This window comes from Calonectris borealis, chromosome 2 (genome assembly GCF_964195595.1).
Source record: "Calonectris borealis chromosome 2, bCalBor7.hap1.2, whole genome shotgun sequence".
Lineage (NCBI taxonomy): Eukaryota > Metazoa > Chordata > Aves > Procellariiformes > Procellariidae > Calonectris > Calonectris borealis.
Genome location: NC_134313.1, coordinates 136,046,747 through 136,064,796, shown reverse-complemented (window position 1 = coordinate 136,064,796; position 18,050 = coordinate 136,046,747). Strand labels below are relative to the sequence as shown.

General features: G+C 38.0%; 1 protein-coding gene across 1 annotated transcript in view; it reads left to right on the top strand.

The window, feature by feature from the left end:
* The window catches only part of DNAH11 (dynein axonemal heavy chain 11), a 158,071-nt gene that overhangs the window by 63,074 nt on the left and 76,947 nt on the right, over positions 1–18,050 (top strand). The window contains 12 exon segments of the mRNA XM_075140860.1: positions 293–494; positions 5,361–5,526; positions 7,769–7,871; positions 8,322–8,364; positions 8,367–8,557; positions 9,594–9,663; positions 9,666–9,754; positions 11,999–12,192; positions 14,715–14,880; positions 16,394–16,517; positions 17,340–17,452; positions 17,455–17,487. Coding sequence (XP_074996961.1) covers positions 293–494; positions 5,361–5,526; positions 7,769–7,871; positions 8,322–8,364; positions 8,367–8,557; positions 9,594–9,663; positions 9,666–9,754; positions 11,999–12,192; positions 14,715–14,880; positions 16,394–16,517; positions 17,340–17,452; positions 17,455–17,487 — 1,494 coding nt within the window.

Genomic DNA, 18,050 nt, shown 5'->3' with positions numbered 1-18,050 from the left:
CATTCTCTAAATGGAACCAATGCATTTCAGTTACAACCTGATTTCAACATCTTCCTATTAGAAGATATTGAATACAAATTTTCAAGTAGAAATGCTGTGTAAAAAGTAATCCAGCAGAACATTTTGTTCTAGTAATTATGTTTGAGAACAAGAAAACGGTGTATCCCGTTTCATTGCTTTTAGAATTCAGTCCTAGCCACAGAAAGAGAGACACAGAAATTACTGTTTGCTTTTAAAACTAAACTGTGTTGTGCAAGTGTTTGATGTTTTTTTTTTTCCTTTTCAATTTCAGGCAATCTTTGTTCACACATCTGAGACTGCACGTCTCAAATATTTTATTGATCTACTCTTAACAAAAGGCAAACCAGTCATGCTAGTTGGAAATGCCGGAGTAAGAAAAACAGTGTTTGTAGGTGATAGGCTTGCTGCTCTCTCTGAAGACTACCTCCTGGCTAACATCCCTTTCAACTACTACACATCAGCAGTGCTCCAGAGTAAGTTCCATACAGATGCAAGAAACCTATCTTCCCTCAACAGCAAAGGTGAAAAATATTACGCAGTTGTTATGATCTCATTACAGCTTTCAACTACTGCCATTGTCTGGGTCTTGGCAAGCTCATCGCTTCACAAAGTGGAAGACTTAGTGAAGTTGGGGCAGGCAAGAGGAAAGGAGGAGGATGAAACTGTTTGGGGCAAACTGGCATTGACGCTCTGCTCCCACGAGTTGCTCTGTGCTGGTGGACAAGAGAAAATTTGGCTTTACCTATGTTAACAAGAAGCCTTGAGTCAGCTTTGGCTAGCCTGGGTGTCTCTGCGTTGTGCCTGTAGATGTACCAAAAAGGACAGCCAGGAGTTGGGCTTGCTTTTGCTAGGCACCCTACAAGCCCCAGGGAGGGGCAATCCTTGTCTAAGGAAGACTGGAGTCTGCATAGGCGAGATGGATGCAGAGCAAAGGAAATTTTAATATAACACACAAGCAGAGGGGGCTGTACGTTGGCCAAAAACGTTACACTGGTGGGTAGGTTTTGTAACAAGAGGAGTCATACACTCAAAGTAAAACAGGCTTGTAAAAGCTCTGTGTCTCTTCTGCTTTTCATGAACACCACAATCAAGGGAGAGTCCAGCTGTCAGTGGATATGCCCTCTTTGCCTTCTTTTTTCATCCTTACAGTAATTCGAACTGACACAACTATACAGAGAAAATGACACGCCATCTGTAAAAAGCACTAGAGAAAGAAGTTAATACAACTGTCTTATCCTCTCAAAATGTCTGGGAGAAGATAGAGAAAACAATTTCTCACCTTTAAAAACTTTCCAAAATGTAAGGAGTCTTCAGATAAAATCTTTAGAGGTATTTAAGTTTGCTTGTTGCTTAATTTAACTGCTTGTGCAATCAATTTTTTAATTTTTAGCCAATCTACATTGCTGCTAATGGATCAAATTGTCACTAGGCTTAAAAAAACAGGTATAAATCCACAAATCTCTCTTGAATAACTTTTTACCCTGCTTTTTCTTTCCTGGCTCCTGTTGATTTCTTCTGTATTCAGGTCAGATAAGCAAATACCGCTTTCAGTTTACTTTGTACCTTAGTTTATTCTTTGAAGTGTTTCCAAATTCGTGTTAACTTAGAATCCTGCATTAACAGAACTTAATCTCCTTTTTGCCCCTCAAAATGAATGAAGAGATTTGGGGAAAAGAAGTCTGCTGCGCGTCAGAACGAGCTCATGAACTGATGTAAACTGTTATAGCTCCTTTAATGGGGAATTAGCCTTAAAAAGTTTTCAGATATTCCTCTGTTCTGAGAGGGATTTTTTAGCTAATGATTGCTATTCCAGCAGCAACCAAGACCAGGGCACTAGAGCACAAAGGCATAACACTTTCCGTTGCAAACAGAAGCTAATGAAAGGAGGTCCTCGGCAGCAAAGGTTGTGTATTCTTCTTGCAGGAAACTTCTTAAAAAAACCAAATAGGTGAAGTTAGCATCACAGGGGCTTTCTTTCCAAGTGTATCACACTCGCCAACTGTACTGTGGCATAAAATTGGGGAGTTTATGAACCTTTAAGGATTTGCTATGAAATGTTAGTAGTATTCCTTCAAATTTTAAGTCAAGTCAGCATTTAAAACATCCACTGCTCCTTCTAAGAAATAATGAGATATGAACAAAAAAGTGGACTCTTCTGGTTGTCTGCAGCTCTTCCTTCCGTCCGCTGCTCTTCAGCCAAGTCCCACTTGTTAAATGCTCTGCTAGCAAGTCCCTCCGCTGATCACAGCAGGCGAAGAACTGCCTGACAATTCAGGAACAAATACATTGTGTTGGCTTTCCATTGTGTATACAACATTTTTTTGGTGAGCTGTGATGGAATGGTTTTGTTCTGTCGTGTATAGCTCAAAATGACTGCATCTTACATTATTTTTGTGTTTGTGTGTACCAATGCTTCTTCCTATAAAATGCATTCCAGTGATACACTGAAATGCCTTCTTATGTGTTTTAGGGTATGACTCCAAGCAATTGTTTGGAACAATCAAATTGTTGGATTTTTTTTTTTAACGGAAGGAGGCATTCACATCAAATTACACAAATGAGCAATTTAAATTAAGTCTCAGTTCAAAAAGAAGACCTTAAGAGCTGAACTTGTTGAAGTACAGTTATTCACTACATTGCCATGTTCTTTCCATAGTTTAGAGGTTGAAAGATTTTTCTTATAGATCATATCACTTTTAATCTGCAGTATTTTCTGCCAGCTCCTATCTTATCTGTATCCATATAACTTTTTTGGAGGTATCTGCTAGAGTGGGTGAGATTAGCATGTAGTTGGGTTTTATTTAGCATTCTCCCAAGGCATATGACTCACCCGCTCTGCCTCTAGAACAGCAGAAAATTTCAAAATGTTACTTGATGGAGGCAGGTTCTGATGCAAACTAATATTGGTACATTAATTTGGGGGTCTTCACTAGTACTAAAGTCTGGAACAGTGCCACAGAGAAGAAATTTGCATAAACATTTATGTACAATGGAATTTAGTACAATATATTTCCTTATTGTACTGCAATAACACAGTATTTTTAAAAACATAATAAGAGTTATAGATTATAATTGTGGACACTATTTAAAATTTAGATAAGGCTAAGGATCAAGGGGTATTCCTAATTTTGGGTTTAAAAGTACAAGTATATATGTACCTCAGCTAAAAGAAGAAGAAAATCTTCTTTTATGTAAGACTTTAAGGTAATTAAGATACTTTAAACCTTTCATATGCACGTAGTTTCTGAAAAAAGTTTTTTCCCCTTTGTGGTAGAAAAGCAGGATAAGTGCAGTCACGACTTTTTCCCCCCAAATTTATGATCATCCAGTGCGAATATGTTGAGGTTCTACATTTCTACCTTGTCCTCCAGCACACCTTCACTTTTTATCTGCTTACTTTTCTTCTCCACAGTCAGCAACCATCCTTTTAGATGACTGTGACTAGACGGAAATGTCCTTGGAAGAATTTGTGACCAGAATTGGCCAGACAAAATCACTGTTGAGGTTTGCAGATGATTTATTTCACTGTTTGAAGAATCTAAGATGACAATACAATACTACTTTTGTCCTAATGGAAACTGTTTGCAATGATATATTTGTTTATATTGCTTTGGCTAAGAAACCAAGAAGTCTGCTGCAAGTCAGAACTGTGGCAGGGCTATGACATACAGCATTCAGCTGTCCCTATGCAAGTGCAGTTTCCATTTCCTACAAGCTCTCGTGAACATGTTGCCCAATTTTAAAAAAAAAACACGACAAGTTCAAAACCATATGCTTACATTTCACGCTTTTTATTTATCTAACCCAAAGGTTTTTAACATACAGCCTAATACAATGGAAAAAAAGAAAGAAGTCTGTAGTCTGCATTTTTTTTCTCATCTACTTATTATACATGGAACTGATAATCCTTTTTTTTTTTTAATTCCTCATCCTCCTTTCTTTTTGACAAATATTAAAGTAAAAAAAAATCTAAACTTGGTCATCTCAAAACCAATAGCAGGTGTAGCCCAAATTCATGACACTATTGACTAGACAAAAAAAGTCTGGGCTAGAGGCACAACATTTGAGAAATTGAGAAATCTTTTTCCTCTTGCCCAGCAGTATTGAGTGAGAAATCTCATGCATATAAAATCTGAATTAAATTCTCTCCTGTGCTGCAAGGCTTGTAACCACCATCTTCCCTAAATGTTTCATAACCATCTTTGGTTCAAATCCCTGCTCTGAATGAGGCAGAGAAAGCTTTTGAAATTAGGCTGGGGGACATGCTGAAAAGTTGTCCTTGAAGTCCACCTATTACTATGGTTTCATTTTGTGCAAAATGTTTATGTGATCATTTAGGCAACAAAAATAACGACCTAGGAAGAAAGAGAGATGAGATTGTTAGTTTCCAGTCCTGCTTTAATAAATTCCTAATGATTTCTGCCGGTTCTTACTTCCATGCATAAAATAGAAACAGTGCAATTAGAAATCAAACGTCCACGGACAATGAATCCTTTCTTGTGAATCTGTGGAATACTTCACTAAGTGGCAAAAGTTGAGGATCACATCACACCAAAGTTCAATATTTTAATAATGCTTAATACAAGTGGTTTTCTTCTGTATTTCCAAGATGACTTAACAGCTTTCTGTAGTTATTCTTTCTCTTACATCTCTAAGGGAAACAGCGCAGTTGAATAAAAATTGTATAAATTCAAAATTTATGTCTCAAGATTTTACCGTTCTGATGAATGCGTAAGGGTAGTTAATTTGTTCACTGTTGTAATAATTTTGTTACCTGGTGGTCTGCATTCAGCATCACATAAGCACTCATTTTGGGGAATAGGCTGAAATTTAATACAATCAGCTTAATATTCCTTAGTATGGGAGGTGCCACACTAGTTTTCTGATTAAATGTCCTGATTAAATGATATTTATCATTCATATTTTTACACTTTACATATGGTAAAGCTTTTGTTTAATCCTTCCCAAGAGAAGGAGAAGATAATCTACTTCATTGATAAACTTGCTGAGTGTCAGGATACCTGGAGATTTCACATTCGAAGCATTTCAGTTCTAAAGGGATATGCAGTGAGATTTTCAAAAGCTGTGAAGTAGTCAAACAACTAAATCCACAAGACTCTTCTGGAATTCAGGATCCCAGCATGATGTTTTTTTAAAGGCACTGTCTGAGTTTCACTGATTACTAAGGACTTCAGTAGTTCAAAAACCCTCGTAGGTGATTAAATGTTTCATAAATTTTAGCCAGCATGATTTTGAATTCTTGATTTGTTTAGTTTCAGCATTGCTTAGTACATTTTTATGTATGTAATCATTTTTATGTATGTTGTGTTACATTTCAGAAATGCTTGAAAAAAAGCTGGAGAAAAAAGCTGGTCATAACTATGGTCCAGTAGGAAATAAAAAACTTATCTATTTTATTGATGATTTGAATATGCCTGAAGTGGATATATATGGAACAGTTCAACCTCACGCATTGATTCGGCAGCATATAGATTACAGACACTGGTGAGCATTTACTTCTTACTTAATGTTATGCTATAATTTTTATATTCTTGTCCATGATGGGATCTTTAAACCACATAGAAACAGTAAGCTTCAAAGAGAATTGTTTAAACGGAAAATCATGTTCTCCCTGGAAGTTATAAACAGTTTTAGAAAAGAAAAGCATAAAGTGAAGGGGCTGTAGAGAGTCTCGGAAGGAAAGTATCCTTCAGCTGCTCCTGATGGAGCTGCTGGATGTTGACCCCATCGATTGAACTGGTGAGATGTATGAGAAACAGAAATTGAATCCCTGAACTGCAGCCTGCCAAATGTTCAGCTTATACTACCACCTATCTTTTCATCACCCTGTAAAGACAGCAGACAAAATCCACAGAAACTTTGATATGGGTTCAAATGAATGATCTTTCCTGTGCCATGAAAAGAAAAACACAGATGACCACTGAAGGATAGTTAAGTTGATTTGGGCAATTAAGGTAATTATTTTCTTACTTTCCAAAGGACAATTTAATTTTTTGGCAGTTAAAATATATTAATACCCTTTTATCAGAGTCTGTGGAAGGAGAAAGTCTTCAGTTTAAAATTAACTGATTAGTGTTTGATTTTGTTCTGTTATAGGAGGATCTACATCTTCTGTAGACTTTTAACAACTTCTAACTTACGTGACATGAAGAAAACATGCGACATACAAAGAAAACATTGTGAATGATCTGGTGGGCGAAGGAGAAAAGTAATCAAACATTAAAAAAAAAAAGTTAAATGCACATCTGTCTTTGTATTGTAGCCTTGTAGTTTTTGTTTCATCAAGGGTTCTTCTTTTCGTATGCATGTACGCTGTGATCTGCCTATAATTGTGACCAAGGTGAGGCAATAGCATCTGTACTGTTCTTGCATCTTTTAATGCAGATTCAGTTGAATCATATAAGCTTTTCACTAGGTCGTACTTCATCTCATGAAGGAATGATACCAGGTGTCGGCTGAATATCTTGTTAAGGAACAAGATGTAAAGAGAAAAAAAGGAAGTGACTGCTCAAATCTGAAGCATCTCTAGCTTGGAGAAATCAATCAGGTCTAATTCAGAGACATGTAAAGCTAACGTCTCAATGCCCTTTGTTTTCTTCCCAAATCTATAAGCTATTCTAGCCTGGAATCTTTTTGTTTTCTCACAAAGATTTCAAAATTCAGACCTTAAAAGTTCCTGTGCTTAAAACTGCTGGTGCTTCTTTCTTTTGAATTGTTTTGAATTGTTTCTTTTGAAACAAAACCAAACCAAAAAATTAAAAATCTCCATTTAACAAAACAAATCAAATTAGGAAAAAAGTGGACCATGCCGTTCAGGAATTTCGAACATAACCATTTGAGAATTCTAAAATAGAGTAAAATTTGTTGCAAACGCATGGAAAGGAAGAAAATGTATTATATTATGAGGTTCTGGGGAGGATTTGTTGATTTAAGCAGGGAGTGCCTGCATTATTTATGAGTTTTTCTTTCACTGTGGTTTTTTAAAGATGGTAGCTGCTTGGCCTAGTTCAGTTGTACGCAAACTTCTAAAGAAACAAGACTCTGTCTTCAGATTTGAGCGATCAGAACTCAAATTGCCAGCTACTGAATGCCTCTATTTTATTTGTTTGTTTGTTTGTTTATTTAAAGTGGCCTCCTTTTAATTCACCTGGAGCTATGTCATCTGGAGAGCCAGAAACAGTATCTGTTGGATGATGCTGCAAAAAAAGGAGTGATCTTTTAAGCCTGCCACCTCCTACTCTGTGATGTTTTCTCTTAGGTGTGCTTGATGACAGTTGTTTTACATAGCTCTCAGAGCCATTTCTTCATACGTGTCAAGATGATCTTTGCTGTTTTTTTCTTACTGAAACCCGTTCATTTTGTCTGCTCTTATCTATCATGGTTATGTGCATTCTCAAACTGATTTGAACTTCCCTTGGCTGTGTTGTACTCATCCAAATTGGTTTGGAGTCAGTTTCATTCACAAATCTCTCTTTATCATCATCAGAATGTTTTGTGAGAATGTAGTATCTTCATTTCAACAAAAATATTGAACAAAATATTATGTGATTAGAAATTGTGGGATTTTTCTTAATTTTAAAATGTCCATCCTAGTTTAATACTCCTATGGCCATTTGTATGCCAGATTTCCATACAGCAGAAATGTTGATTCTTCCACTGAGGTTAAACCTGGAAAATGTATAGTATTTTGTCACTACTATTAATCAAGCTACGTTTTCTTTCTCAGGTATGATAGGCAGAAGCTAACTATTGAAGAAGTTCATAACTGTCAGTATATTGCCTGTATGAATCCAACTGCTGGCAGCTTCACTATCAACCCTAGGCTTCAGGTATGGTTTGAAGTGTCATATTACAGCAATCTGTATTTAATATATGAGGTGATTACTATTTAGCTTTTCACTGCAATAGGGTAGGAGATGAAAGGGGATAGGAGAAAACATAGTGTCTGAAACTTAGTACAGGTTCAAAATCCTGCTGTTCTTATAGCTAAACAGAAAGAGACACACCATATTTATTATGATATTGAGATTCCCCTGAATTTCATAGCAATTGCAGTCTCATGGGGTCCTTCACCTGGCAGATGTGCGCTTGGGGTTCATAGCCAGACATGCAACTTCTGTGGAACTGCATCAAGGATGAGGCTAGAAATGACGTATTTTCTGTGACACACAAGTAACTGTATTTTCGCCAGGCTGTATTGTCATTTAACACTTCATTGACTCTTAACTGCTGTCTGATGCTGAAGAATCTTTATCTCTTTTTCCCTTTTGATTTTTCAGAGACATTTTGCAGTATTTGCTTTGAACTTCCCTTCTTCAGATTCCCTACCATCTATAGCAAGGTAGTTTGCTTCCACTTCCAGCAACATGCTTTTACTCTATCAGTAATCAAGAGTATTCCAGCCATAGTATAAGCAGCCATATGGTTTCACCAGGCAGTGGTTCAAAACTTCCCACCAACTGCTATTAAGTTCCACTATATCTTTAATATGAGAGACCTCTTGAAGGTATTCCAGGTCTATATCATGGGTTAATTTTCTATCTAACAACACTCTATTATTGCTGCTCTTTGTTATTTAATGATGTAAATTGGCCAGTGGACCAATGAAGAACAGATGGCCTTTGTACAAAGTAGGAGATAGTCCCTGCCCTGAGGTGACTATGGTCAGGTAGATGAAGAGGGTAGAAACTGAGAAGGAAAAGATATTTAGTGGAAATAGAGTAATGATTTGCAAAGTTTGCTGTGCTTACTTATTATTTTGAGAAGAGAAGGTCAACATTTGTTTGGAGGGAAGAACAACTTTCTAGAGACTAGGTAGAACGAAACAGAGATTGAAGAAGCTCTGAAGCAGGGGCTGAAACCAGTAGCCAAACATCAGAGCAGGGATTAAAGAGAAAAAAGAGGAAAGGGTATAATATGGTCCCTGGTCCCTCTTGTAAAATCAGGGGAGTCTGGTCCTGGTTTGGTTTTACCTGCTTTCCTGTTCCTTGGAGTGCAGCTCTGTTCTCTTCCAGAATGCCTGCCCACTCCATGGATCATCATGAACTGTTAGCAAGGAGGCAAGGATTTGTCAGGTCTCCTGCTAATACTGCCCTGTATAACACATACTCAGTTTGATATATGCCCATCAGGCATATTTGCACCCATCCTGGCATGGAATTTGTTAAGGAAGGAAGCTTGAGGTGACAGTTGAGAAAGTGCTAATTTTGTCATGATAAACTGTGTCCTGTTTTCTTGAGTGGTATTGCAAAACAGGCCTAGTGAACACATAAAATCCTGGCAGTGCTGATACTTCCCTGTGTCCTGTACTGCACCAGGACCTCAAATCCTGAGGAGTCACCAAAGTGTGCCAGTCGGGGGAGACCAGACATCTGTTTTAATGATATTTTGCACGCTCAGTTGGCTGGAGAACTTGCTAATTTAGAGACATTCTGGTTCATGTTAAAGAATGTATAGTTTCAAGCACAATGTGTATTGGGTATCTACTCAGTATAATTACTGCCTTTTACGCAGCATTTAAAAAAAAATGAAATATATTGTGTTATCTTTAGGGTATTCTGTTTGCTACCCCCAAGTGTTCACAACAACCGAATGGTCTTCAACGTCTTTGGCTTCATGAATCAGACGTGTCTATGGGGATAAATGGTGGAAAGCAAGGACTGCAATTTTTTTCATAAAATGAATGATGGACACTATGCACAAGTATTTTGAGGTACGCTGGTAGCTTGAAAGTATTTTGCCAAATGCCAACAAGTTAAAAACGGGGTAGTGAAAGCTCTTATTTACTGGAACCGTAAGTAACAGTAGTGCACTATCTTTTTATCCTCAGCCGCCAACACAAGCATCTTCCTTACTAAGGAAAAGCAGGTGCCAGAGTAAGTGAAAAGGGGAAACCAAGGAAGCTTCCCTCTTGAGAAGATTCAGAGGTGGTTATTCTTACCTTGACTGTAATGTTTGACTAGCAGAGGACTGTCAGGTATCTGTTGCAGCGTTGTTAGTAACTTAAAGCAAACACTTGAGCCTTCCCTAGAATGGGGAGGTGACAACCTGTCTGTGGACGTGACTCTTCATATCCTTCACTGGGTATATGAAAAGAAGTTGCAATCTTCATTTTCTGTTTCCTCATTCTGTGCTTCAAATCACAAGAATAATGTACTTTTATTTTTCTTTACTAATTGTTCCTTTTGTATTAGTTTTTTTCCCCTGAATAGTTTATCTTGAGTATTAAGCGTGTGCATGTATGTGCATGTATGTGCATGTATATTAAAAAACTGAATGAAGTTATTTTTCAAATAATTTTAAATTGCAGTCTCTCTTTGGGCTTCAGAGCATGTCACTAAAACAGCATGTAGTTTTTTAACTGTGAGCACTGTTGTTTATCCAAATAGAAGTACTTGTTATCAGAATTAAACTATTAAAGAATTAAGACACTGTAGATTGCAAGACATATATCAAACAGATACGCATGTTTCATTTTGGTCTTTCTGTTGTATGGGGATGAGGGTTTTCATAGTCCAAACACTGCACATATAAGCCAGGAAACAAGTATGTTCCTTTGCCTTGGTGTTCTCAATTAAGTTTTGTTATGTATTCCTCTTGTTTCCTTCACTTGTCATACATAATGAAATATAGTACCTCTTGGTATTGTTCGTTGTATCAGGCATGGTACAAGGAAGACAAAATAATGTCACATATTATAGTACTATGGCATATATTATTTCTTCTGGAACTAATCTGTGTTGGTGCCAATAATGAATTAACTAGTGAGGACCACAATACTTGCCCTTGTTTCTACTTGCCCGTCAAAAACTCTTCACTTGAAAGCATACTCATTTTGCAGCAAACAAAGCAACAGAAGCATGAACTAAAATGAACAAATTAAATGCATATATATTTGATTTTTAAAAAAGAAAATAGTTTTCCTTAACAGTTGGGGAGGAGGGGGAAGAAAAAGAAGTGAGTGTTTGAATTTATTTGTCAAAAAATGGAAACTGGAAAACATCAGCTTTGTTTACTTAGTCCTTCCTTTCTAATTTCTATTTGCCAGTAAAAAATGGGATTAAAAGAAACAGAATAAGGATAGGAATGAGGATACCAACAGGGAAAATTTAAAATATTTGGGAGTGTTTGAACCTAGATTGAACAGTGACTTCCTGTCACAAAGAAATTGTTGTTCCTTAGTTTTAAATAGTTTAGACATGAACAATTAAAGATATAGACAGTTGTCGTGGTTTAACCTGGCAGGCAGCCAAATACCACGCAGCCGCTCACTCACTCCCCCCCCGCCCCCCAATGGGACGGGGAGAGAATCAGAAGGGTAAGAGTGAGAAAAACTCGTGGGTTGAGATAAAGACAGTTTAATAGAACAGAAAAGGGAGAATAATGATAATAAATAATGATAGAATATACAAAATGAGTGATGCACAATGCAATTGCTCACCACCCGCGCTGACCGATAACCAAGTAGCGATCGGTACTTCCTGGATCACGCCTACCCTTCATATACTGAGCATGACGTCACATGGTATGGAATACCCCATTAGCCAGCTGGGCTGGCTGTCCTGATTATGTTCCCTCCCATCTTGTGTACCTAGCTCAGTCAGTAGGCACGGGAGCTGTCCTTGGACTAGGAGGGCACTTAGCAACAACTGAAAACATCAGTGTGTTATCAACATTCTCCTCGTACTAAATCCAAAACACAGCACTAGGAAGAAATTTAACCCTATCCCAGCCGAAACCAGGACAACAGTTTTACTAGTAGTTGTTTGGAGTCTGGCTGTACTGTGCAAATGCTTTGAGCCCATACTTGCACCTACTTCTAGTCTTTCAGTGTACTCACAGTGCATGGGTACATCAATCACAACACTAATGGACTGTTTTTTCATGAAAACATTTTTCATGTGCTGTGTTTGGGACATTTTTTTAACTATTGTTTTTCTCTTTCACTGTGTGGTAGAATGTGGAAGACCAAGTGTTGCTGCAATCTCTGCTCATCTATTGCCATTTTGCAAATGGCAGAGCAGAGCCTTGCTACAAGCCTGTGAAAAGGTGGGAACCACTGAGGAATATACTTGAGGAGCTCCTAGAAAGTTACAATGAAATGCATGCTTCTATGAACCTAGTCTTATTTGAGCGTGCCATGCAGCATGTGTAAGTAGAATACCTATAAAGGGAGCCAAGTAATTCATAATGATGCTACCAATGATTGCATGAAGTTGTTGCTTTTTACTGTTCAGAGGTGGTTGCAGTGCAGACTCATAACACTCTTAACGGAAGGCTTATGCAAGGGCAATAATCAGCTAAATATACTTTATTGGTGCCATTATGGGAGAGTAGATTGTGGCTCAGTGTTAAAACTAACCTCTGTTTTGTTTGTTTAAACAGAGATTCATTCCTTTTTTGCAGTGCACAGAAATTAACACCACTTATTCTCTGAGGTTGGAAAGATAATCTATAATGCTGTGGATAGTCTGCCTTATCTTTTAATTAGTTAATGATGTAACAGGCCTTTATAAAAAAAGTAATATTTATCTTGTTTCCAAGAAAGGAAAAATGCTTTTAGAATTAGATCAATTCAAAACAATGACAAGTAATACCTTACGCATGTACTAAATGATGCCACTGCATGGCAGACTTGAAGTTGCTTTGCTGCCTAGCCTTGTATGTTTTTAAATCTAAACCAGCCCAGACTTCTAAGTTTCATCATAGGTTGGTGGGGTTTTTTTTTATTTATTTATCCGTAGATTTTTTTCCATATGCATTCTTACCTTATTTCCATTTAATGTAATTTGTTTTTCTCATGTCAGGCAATATCTTAGTATCTGTCATGGCCCAAAATTTGTTTCTGTTTCTGAAATCTGATTAACTACATTTGCTTTGTTTTCCTGGAAGAAAACCAGCCAGTTTTCAGAAGACGAAGTGAAGATTTTGCTGAATAAGTGAGGCACAGACTTCATTGTTGCTCCTTATCATTATTTATAATCTCTCTTCAACATATACGGTTGTTCTGGTCATGTATAGTATCAGTGATTTCCAGAAATAGACAGAGGCCCATGCTGGCAAAGCTTAGTTTTGTTAAAGCAGTTTCTATTATTTGCAGTGTCAAATTATTTAACACGGATCCTTTTCTTTTCATTGAGTTGGACTAGGATTTCAGTGTCATCGTTTTTCACTTTGCACATACTCAGGCAGGAACTATATAAGAGAAGGCACCCTTGACAAAGCAGTCTATTGTAGAAGTTTCCCTCCAAGAGGATTAAAAAAGAGCTTAAATTACAAAGATAATCATATGGATCTTTCATAGGGACTGTAGATTTTGTTCTGCTGATTTAGAGGTTGATGTGATAATCATCAGAATTGTAGACAGAAGCCTTCTCAGGTATCACTAGTTTTGCTTGAAAATGTTGGTAAGCCATTATCTTCTCTCTGAAGTCTAGTGACCGAGAGTAGTATCCCGGTTTGGCAAACAAAGTGGCAGGGTGTTTTAGCCTTACAATTTGGCAGTCCCAGAAAAGTGTATGTGAAATTAAATCCTGTAAATTTTTTCCGCACCTTTTATGTTTTTTTTTTTTATGGATCCATTGTGAAATCATGAATAAGGCTGACAAAGCTCTACAGTGAGGTCAAAGAGAATTGGCTTCCAGTAATGTTTTGGTTGAACAGGTTTCTACCTCTTTATTAGGTGCAACCAGATTAGACACATTATCCCTTTATTTAAGAAGGTTCTCATCGATGTTTTTTCAGGGATGATTTTTTCAGTGGCATGAGACACAAAGAGAATGAGGGGATTGGTTTTTGATTTTTTTCATTGATACATGGAAGAAAAATGAAATAAAAGGTCCAACGTGCTGTCTGTAAGCTCTGTCTGTAAGGTCTGTAAGTATCAGTCTGTAAGCTGATACTAGGCTGTAATCCCTTAGAATCTGCATTGGATTTTAAAAAATGAAATTTCGAAAATAATTTTTAGATGTTTATATAAATGATTAAAACATCAATTGCATGAGATTTCTTTTAATGTCTCAAACAGCTTTTTGGGGGAGGAATTATCTCAATGCTTACATTTGAAAATTCTAGCAACTAAATCTTGTCTAATTTTGGGCCAGATTCTCATCTGGCCTCATCATCCTACAGTATTCCATGATCAGCAACTAAAAGCATGCCTTAAGTAGTCTGGGCTAGATTTTCCAAGAGTAAATTAAAGTTTGATGCATATTTTTCATGAAGTGATTCATCATCCTTCAGCTTCTGAGGTGCAAACTGCCAGACGTGAAATTCTCATGTGCTCCTAGGGCCCAGTCAACCTCCCTTCAAGTTAACTAGGTCTTTATTCTGAGTCCAGTCAGGGTCCATCAGGATCTTGGAATGATGCTTTGGAGCAGCTCAATGTAAAGAATGAGCAACCAGACAGCTCTGGTCATTGTAGAGGTCAGTGCAGACCTTCAGATTTGACAAAGGAAAAAAAGCTTTTCTTTCCGCTTGCTCAAATATTGGAAAGAAACAAAATGCTGATGTGAAGATGATGTACCTTTAGGTGTCAGGAGCACATTAGCACAAAAATAGACAAAAAAGAAAGAAGAAAAAAAAAGAAAGCTTGGTGCAATAAAAAGAAATCGAGAAACTTGGCTAACGAGGTTGTTGAAGTCTATGTTACGTTATTGTTTTTTTGTCATCAGGTGCTGGATCAGTCATATCCTAGAAGCCCCTAGGGGTTATGCACTCCTGATTGGAGTAGGTGGTAGTGGTGGTAAACAAAGCTTGTCGAGGCTGGCAGCATACATCTGCTCCCTGAAGGTTTTCCAAATCAGACTGAAGAAAAACTATGGGATCCAGGCCCTGAGGGTAAACGAATAGATATTAGTTGAGTTCGCTACTGCAAGAATGCGTTGTTTTGTTGTTACACAGGCTTGATAAAATCACAGGCGAAGCAGTGTAATTTACAGTAACAACCCCTGTGGTTCCTGTGGTTACCAGCTGTACCTCTCATTTTCTTTATCTCTGAAAAATGGGTGGTCAAAATGTATTTTAGTGTCTGTGTGTATGCTTCACAGAATTTTGGTACTTTCTCCACTTTTCTCCACTTCCAAGGTAGCTACTTGACACACTACAATGATGTGGTTGGAATTCTGGTATTTAAAGTTAGCCATTTGTTACAAATTTTTGCATGTCATTGTACGTGTATTGATTTAGTGGAACAAAATTGATGTGGGTGAACACTAGGCAAACTTTCGTCCTTGTTGCATGCGAGTCATTTAACCACTTAAACTGGTCATATGCAAAGATAAGGAATGTAGTTTAGTGAGGTGCTCTATCAGGCTTACAGACTTAGGGACCTTGCAAGGCTGAGCTCTATCTATGTGAGCAAACAGGGAAGGAGGGAGCGTTTTCTTCCTCTTCACTCCATGTGGACGACAAGCGATGCTTCTGAATTTCAGACAAGGCTAAATGAGGATCTGATTATGGCCAAATTTAGTGGATGGTGGTCCCCAAAAAGCCCTTCTCTTAGCCTTGGGCCATGGCCAAACCACCACAGTGTGTGCAGCCCGAGGCATTTTTTCAGAGGGAGGTACACGCTGTTCTGTTTCAGAAAAGTGCTGCGTGTTCTTCAGTGTCTTACATGGTGTCTTGTGCCCTCCTTCCCTGGGCAAATGAGGTGCAGTGTAAGATGTGGGCTCAAGTGGTCATTTCCCCCATGCTGTTTCCAAGCAGGGAAGCGTCTAAGCCTCTGTTAATAAGCCTGAGGATTTGCTTTCTGCTAGGTCATGTGGCAACTTGTTCGTATCAGCCAGTACTGACCTTAATCTGTGTTTCAAATGCAACTGATGAGGGTTGGCTTTTTCCTGGAACCCAATGCCAAAAAGCATTCCATGTTTGTACCACTGCTAGCACAGTGGTCCCATGCCGTGTCTCTCTCTGGGCCACCCATGTGTGACAGCAAAAGTAACAGTGCACTGCAAAAAAAAAAAACAACTCTTGCGGAAATAACAGAGTTTAAAATGGATCTGACTCTTCAGTGCAATTCCCAGGCATTATTGGTATGGTTATGGCTGTTCTTGATGGGGACTTTCATGACTGCAATATCCCTTTTTTAGTACATTCATGCAGGGATTTCCTTGATTAGTAGTCCGTTTTGATCTTTATCACTAGGTCATGTCAAAACCTCAGTGTTTGATATGGAAAACAGAGGCAAACTGCTTTTCCCTTTGGAGGTTATGCAGCAAATTAGCGATATGTAAATAAAATGAAAAGAGTAACGAGAAGTCAGCAATGCGTTGCCATCCACTAACATGCATTTCACACTTTTTCTGTATCAACGTTTTAACAGAATATGAGTGATTGCCTCCTTTCCTTACAGGTAGATCTTGCCAGTTTGTACATCAAGACTGCTGCCAAGAATATGCCCATGGTGTTTTTGCTGACAGATGCCCAGGTTCCAGATGAACGCTTTCTTGTGCTGATTAATGACTTGTTGGCATCAGGTGATTAGACAAACACATTTCTTGAAAGATCTTTTCCAATGACAAACGATCTGTGGTTTCACTGAAATTTAAAGAGATTATTTCTCTTTCAGGTATTTGTAGGGGGAGCTTTTAGAGAGGCCAAGTCAACCCATCCAACTTGAGCATTCAGTCTAATTTGCTTAAGGAAGCATTGCCCACTGAGGAGACGAATTGCTAAGGCTTACCATACATAAGTGCATTGATCTGGGGGGAGATGGGAATCTGTCTTTGACTTAATGCCATGTTTGCTTTGATATGATTTCACTGACTTCAAGCAATGTCTTCGTGACTGCACAAGTGTAACAGACAGCACTGCAGTTTCACTCATGTTTTGAAAACCAGAGAGTCTGGATTCTTAATGTGGGGATCTGGAGATATTTCCCATAAGAAAAATGGGAATAATACCACACTGTACAGTTGGAGAGTATCTTGAAAGTTTTTTTTTAATTATTAATTATTTTTGCAACCAGACTGGAAAACAATTTTCTAACAGCCTCTAAAAAAAGGAACCACTATTCTGAGGGATACATAATTTATGAGTGAACTTCCTATCAGGGCAAATATTCTTTTCTTTTTAAAACAATGTTGTTTCCTCTCCCTTATAAAAAGAATTGCTCTTTTTAGGTGAAAAGGTGTGGGGAACAGGAGGAAACTGGTTTGTTACTTGATCTACCTATTATCATAGCATCACCCTAGTTATGCACCTAAACCCCATTGTGCTAAATCCACTAAACGTAGAAGATTATTTCTCGGGTTGTGTTGTGTAAGGCTTCTCCTAACTACCCCTTTGTCTTTTTGCAGGAGAGGTTCCAGATGTGTTCAGTGATGAAGACGTGGAGGGCATAGTTACGGGAGTTAAAAAACAAGTCCGAGCCCTGGGCCTGATGGACACCAGAGAAAGCTGATGGACACCAGGTTCTTCTTCAGTAGAGTGCGGCTGCAGTTAAAAGTAAGGCATATCTCAGGGGAGAGAGGCAGTACCGAGCTGGTTAAAGTTACAACATATTTCAGTTGTCTTATAACCCTGCATATGTTGGCATACTTCTCTTGAAAGACATGCTCTCCGACATGTGGCACCAAATTTGCCTCTCTCACATTGCCCCTGTAATAGCCTTCTTTATGTGGAGGCTTGCTGTACGCCAGGTGTGACTCCTAGGCCTGGCTTCTGGCTTCCTCGCTGTTCATAGGAAAGTCACTGCTCTTAGTTTCATGGTCTTATGTTTTGAATATAACAATGCATTTCAGAGAGAAGCGAGATGCTGATGAGGAGTTAGTGGTGCACTTAGTGCAATTGTAAATATGTTCCCTGTATTACATACAGTAATTCTGTATGTGTAGTCAACTCAAACATCAGCACAAATGACTGAAATTTCACAGTAAATGTTAATTCTTTCTACTTTTCCTATGCCATTTAAAACTGGGAAAATAAAAATATCTATATAGCTGTTTTCAGGTCAAAAGCTGTTTAACAATACACATTAATATGATACCGCAATTGCAGCAAGTATCTCT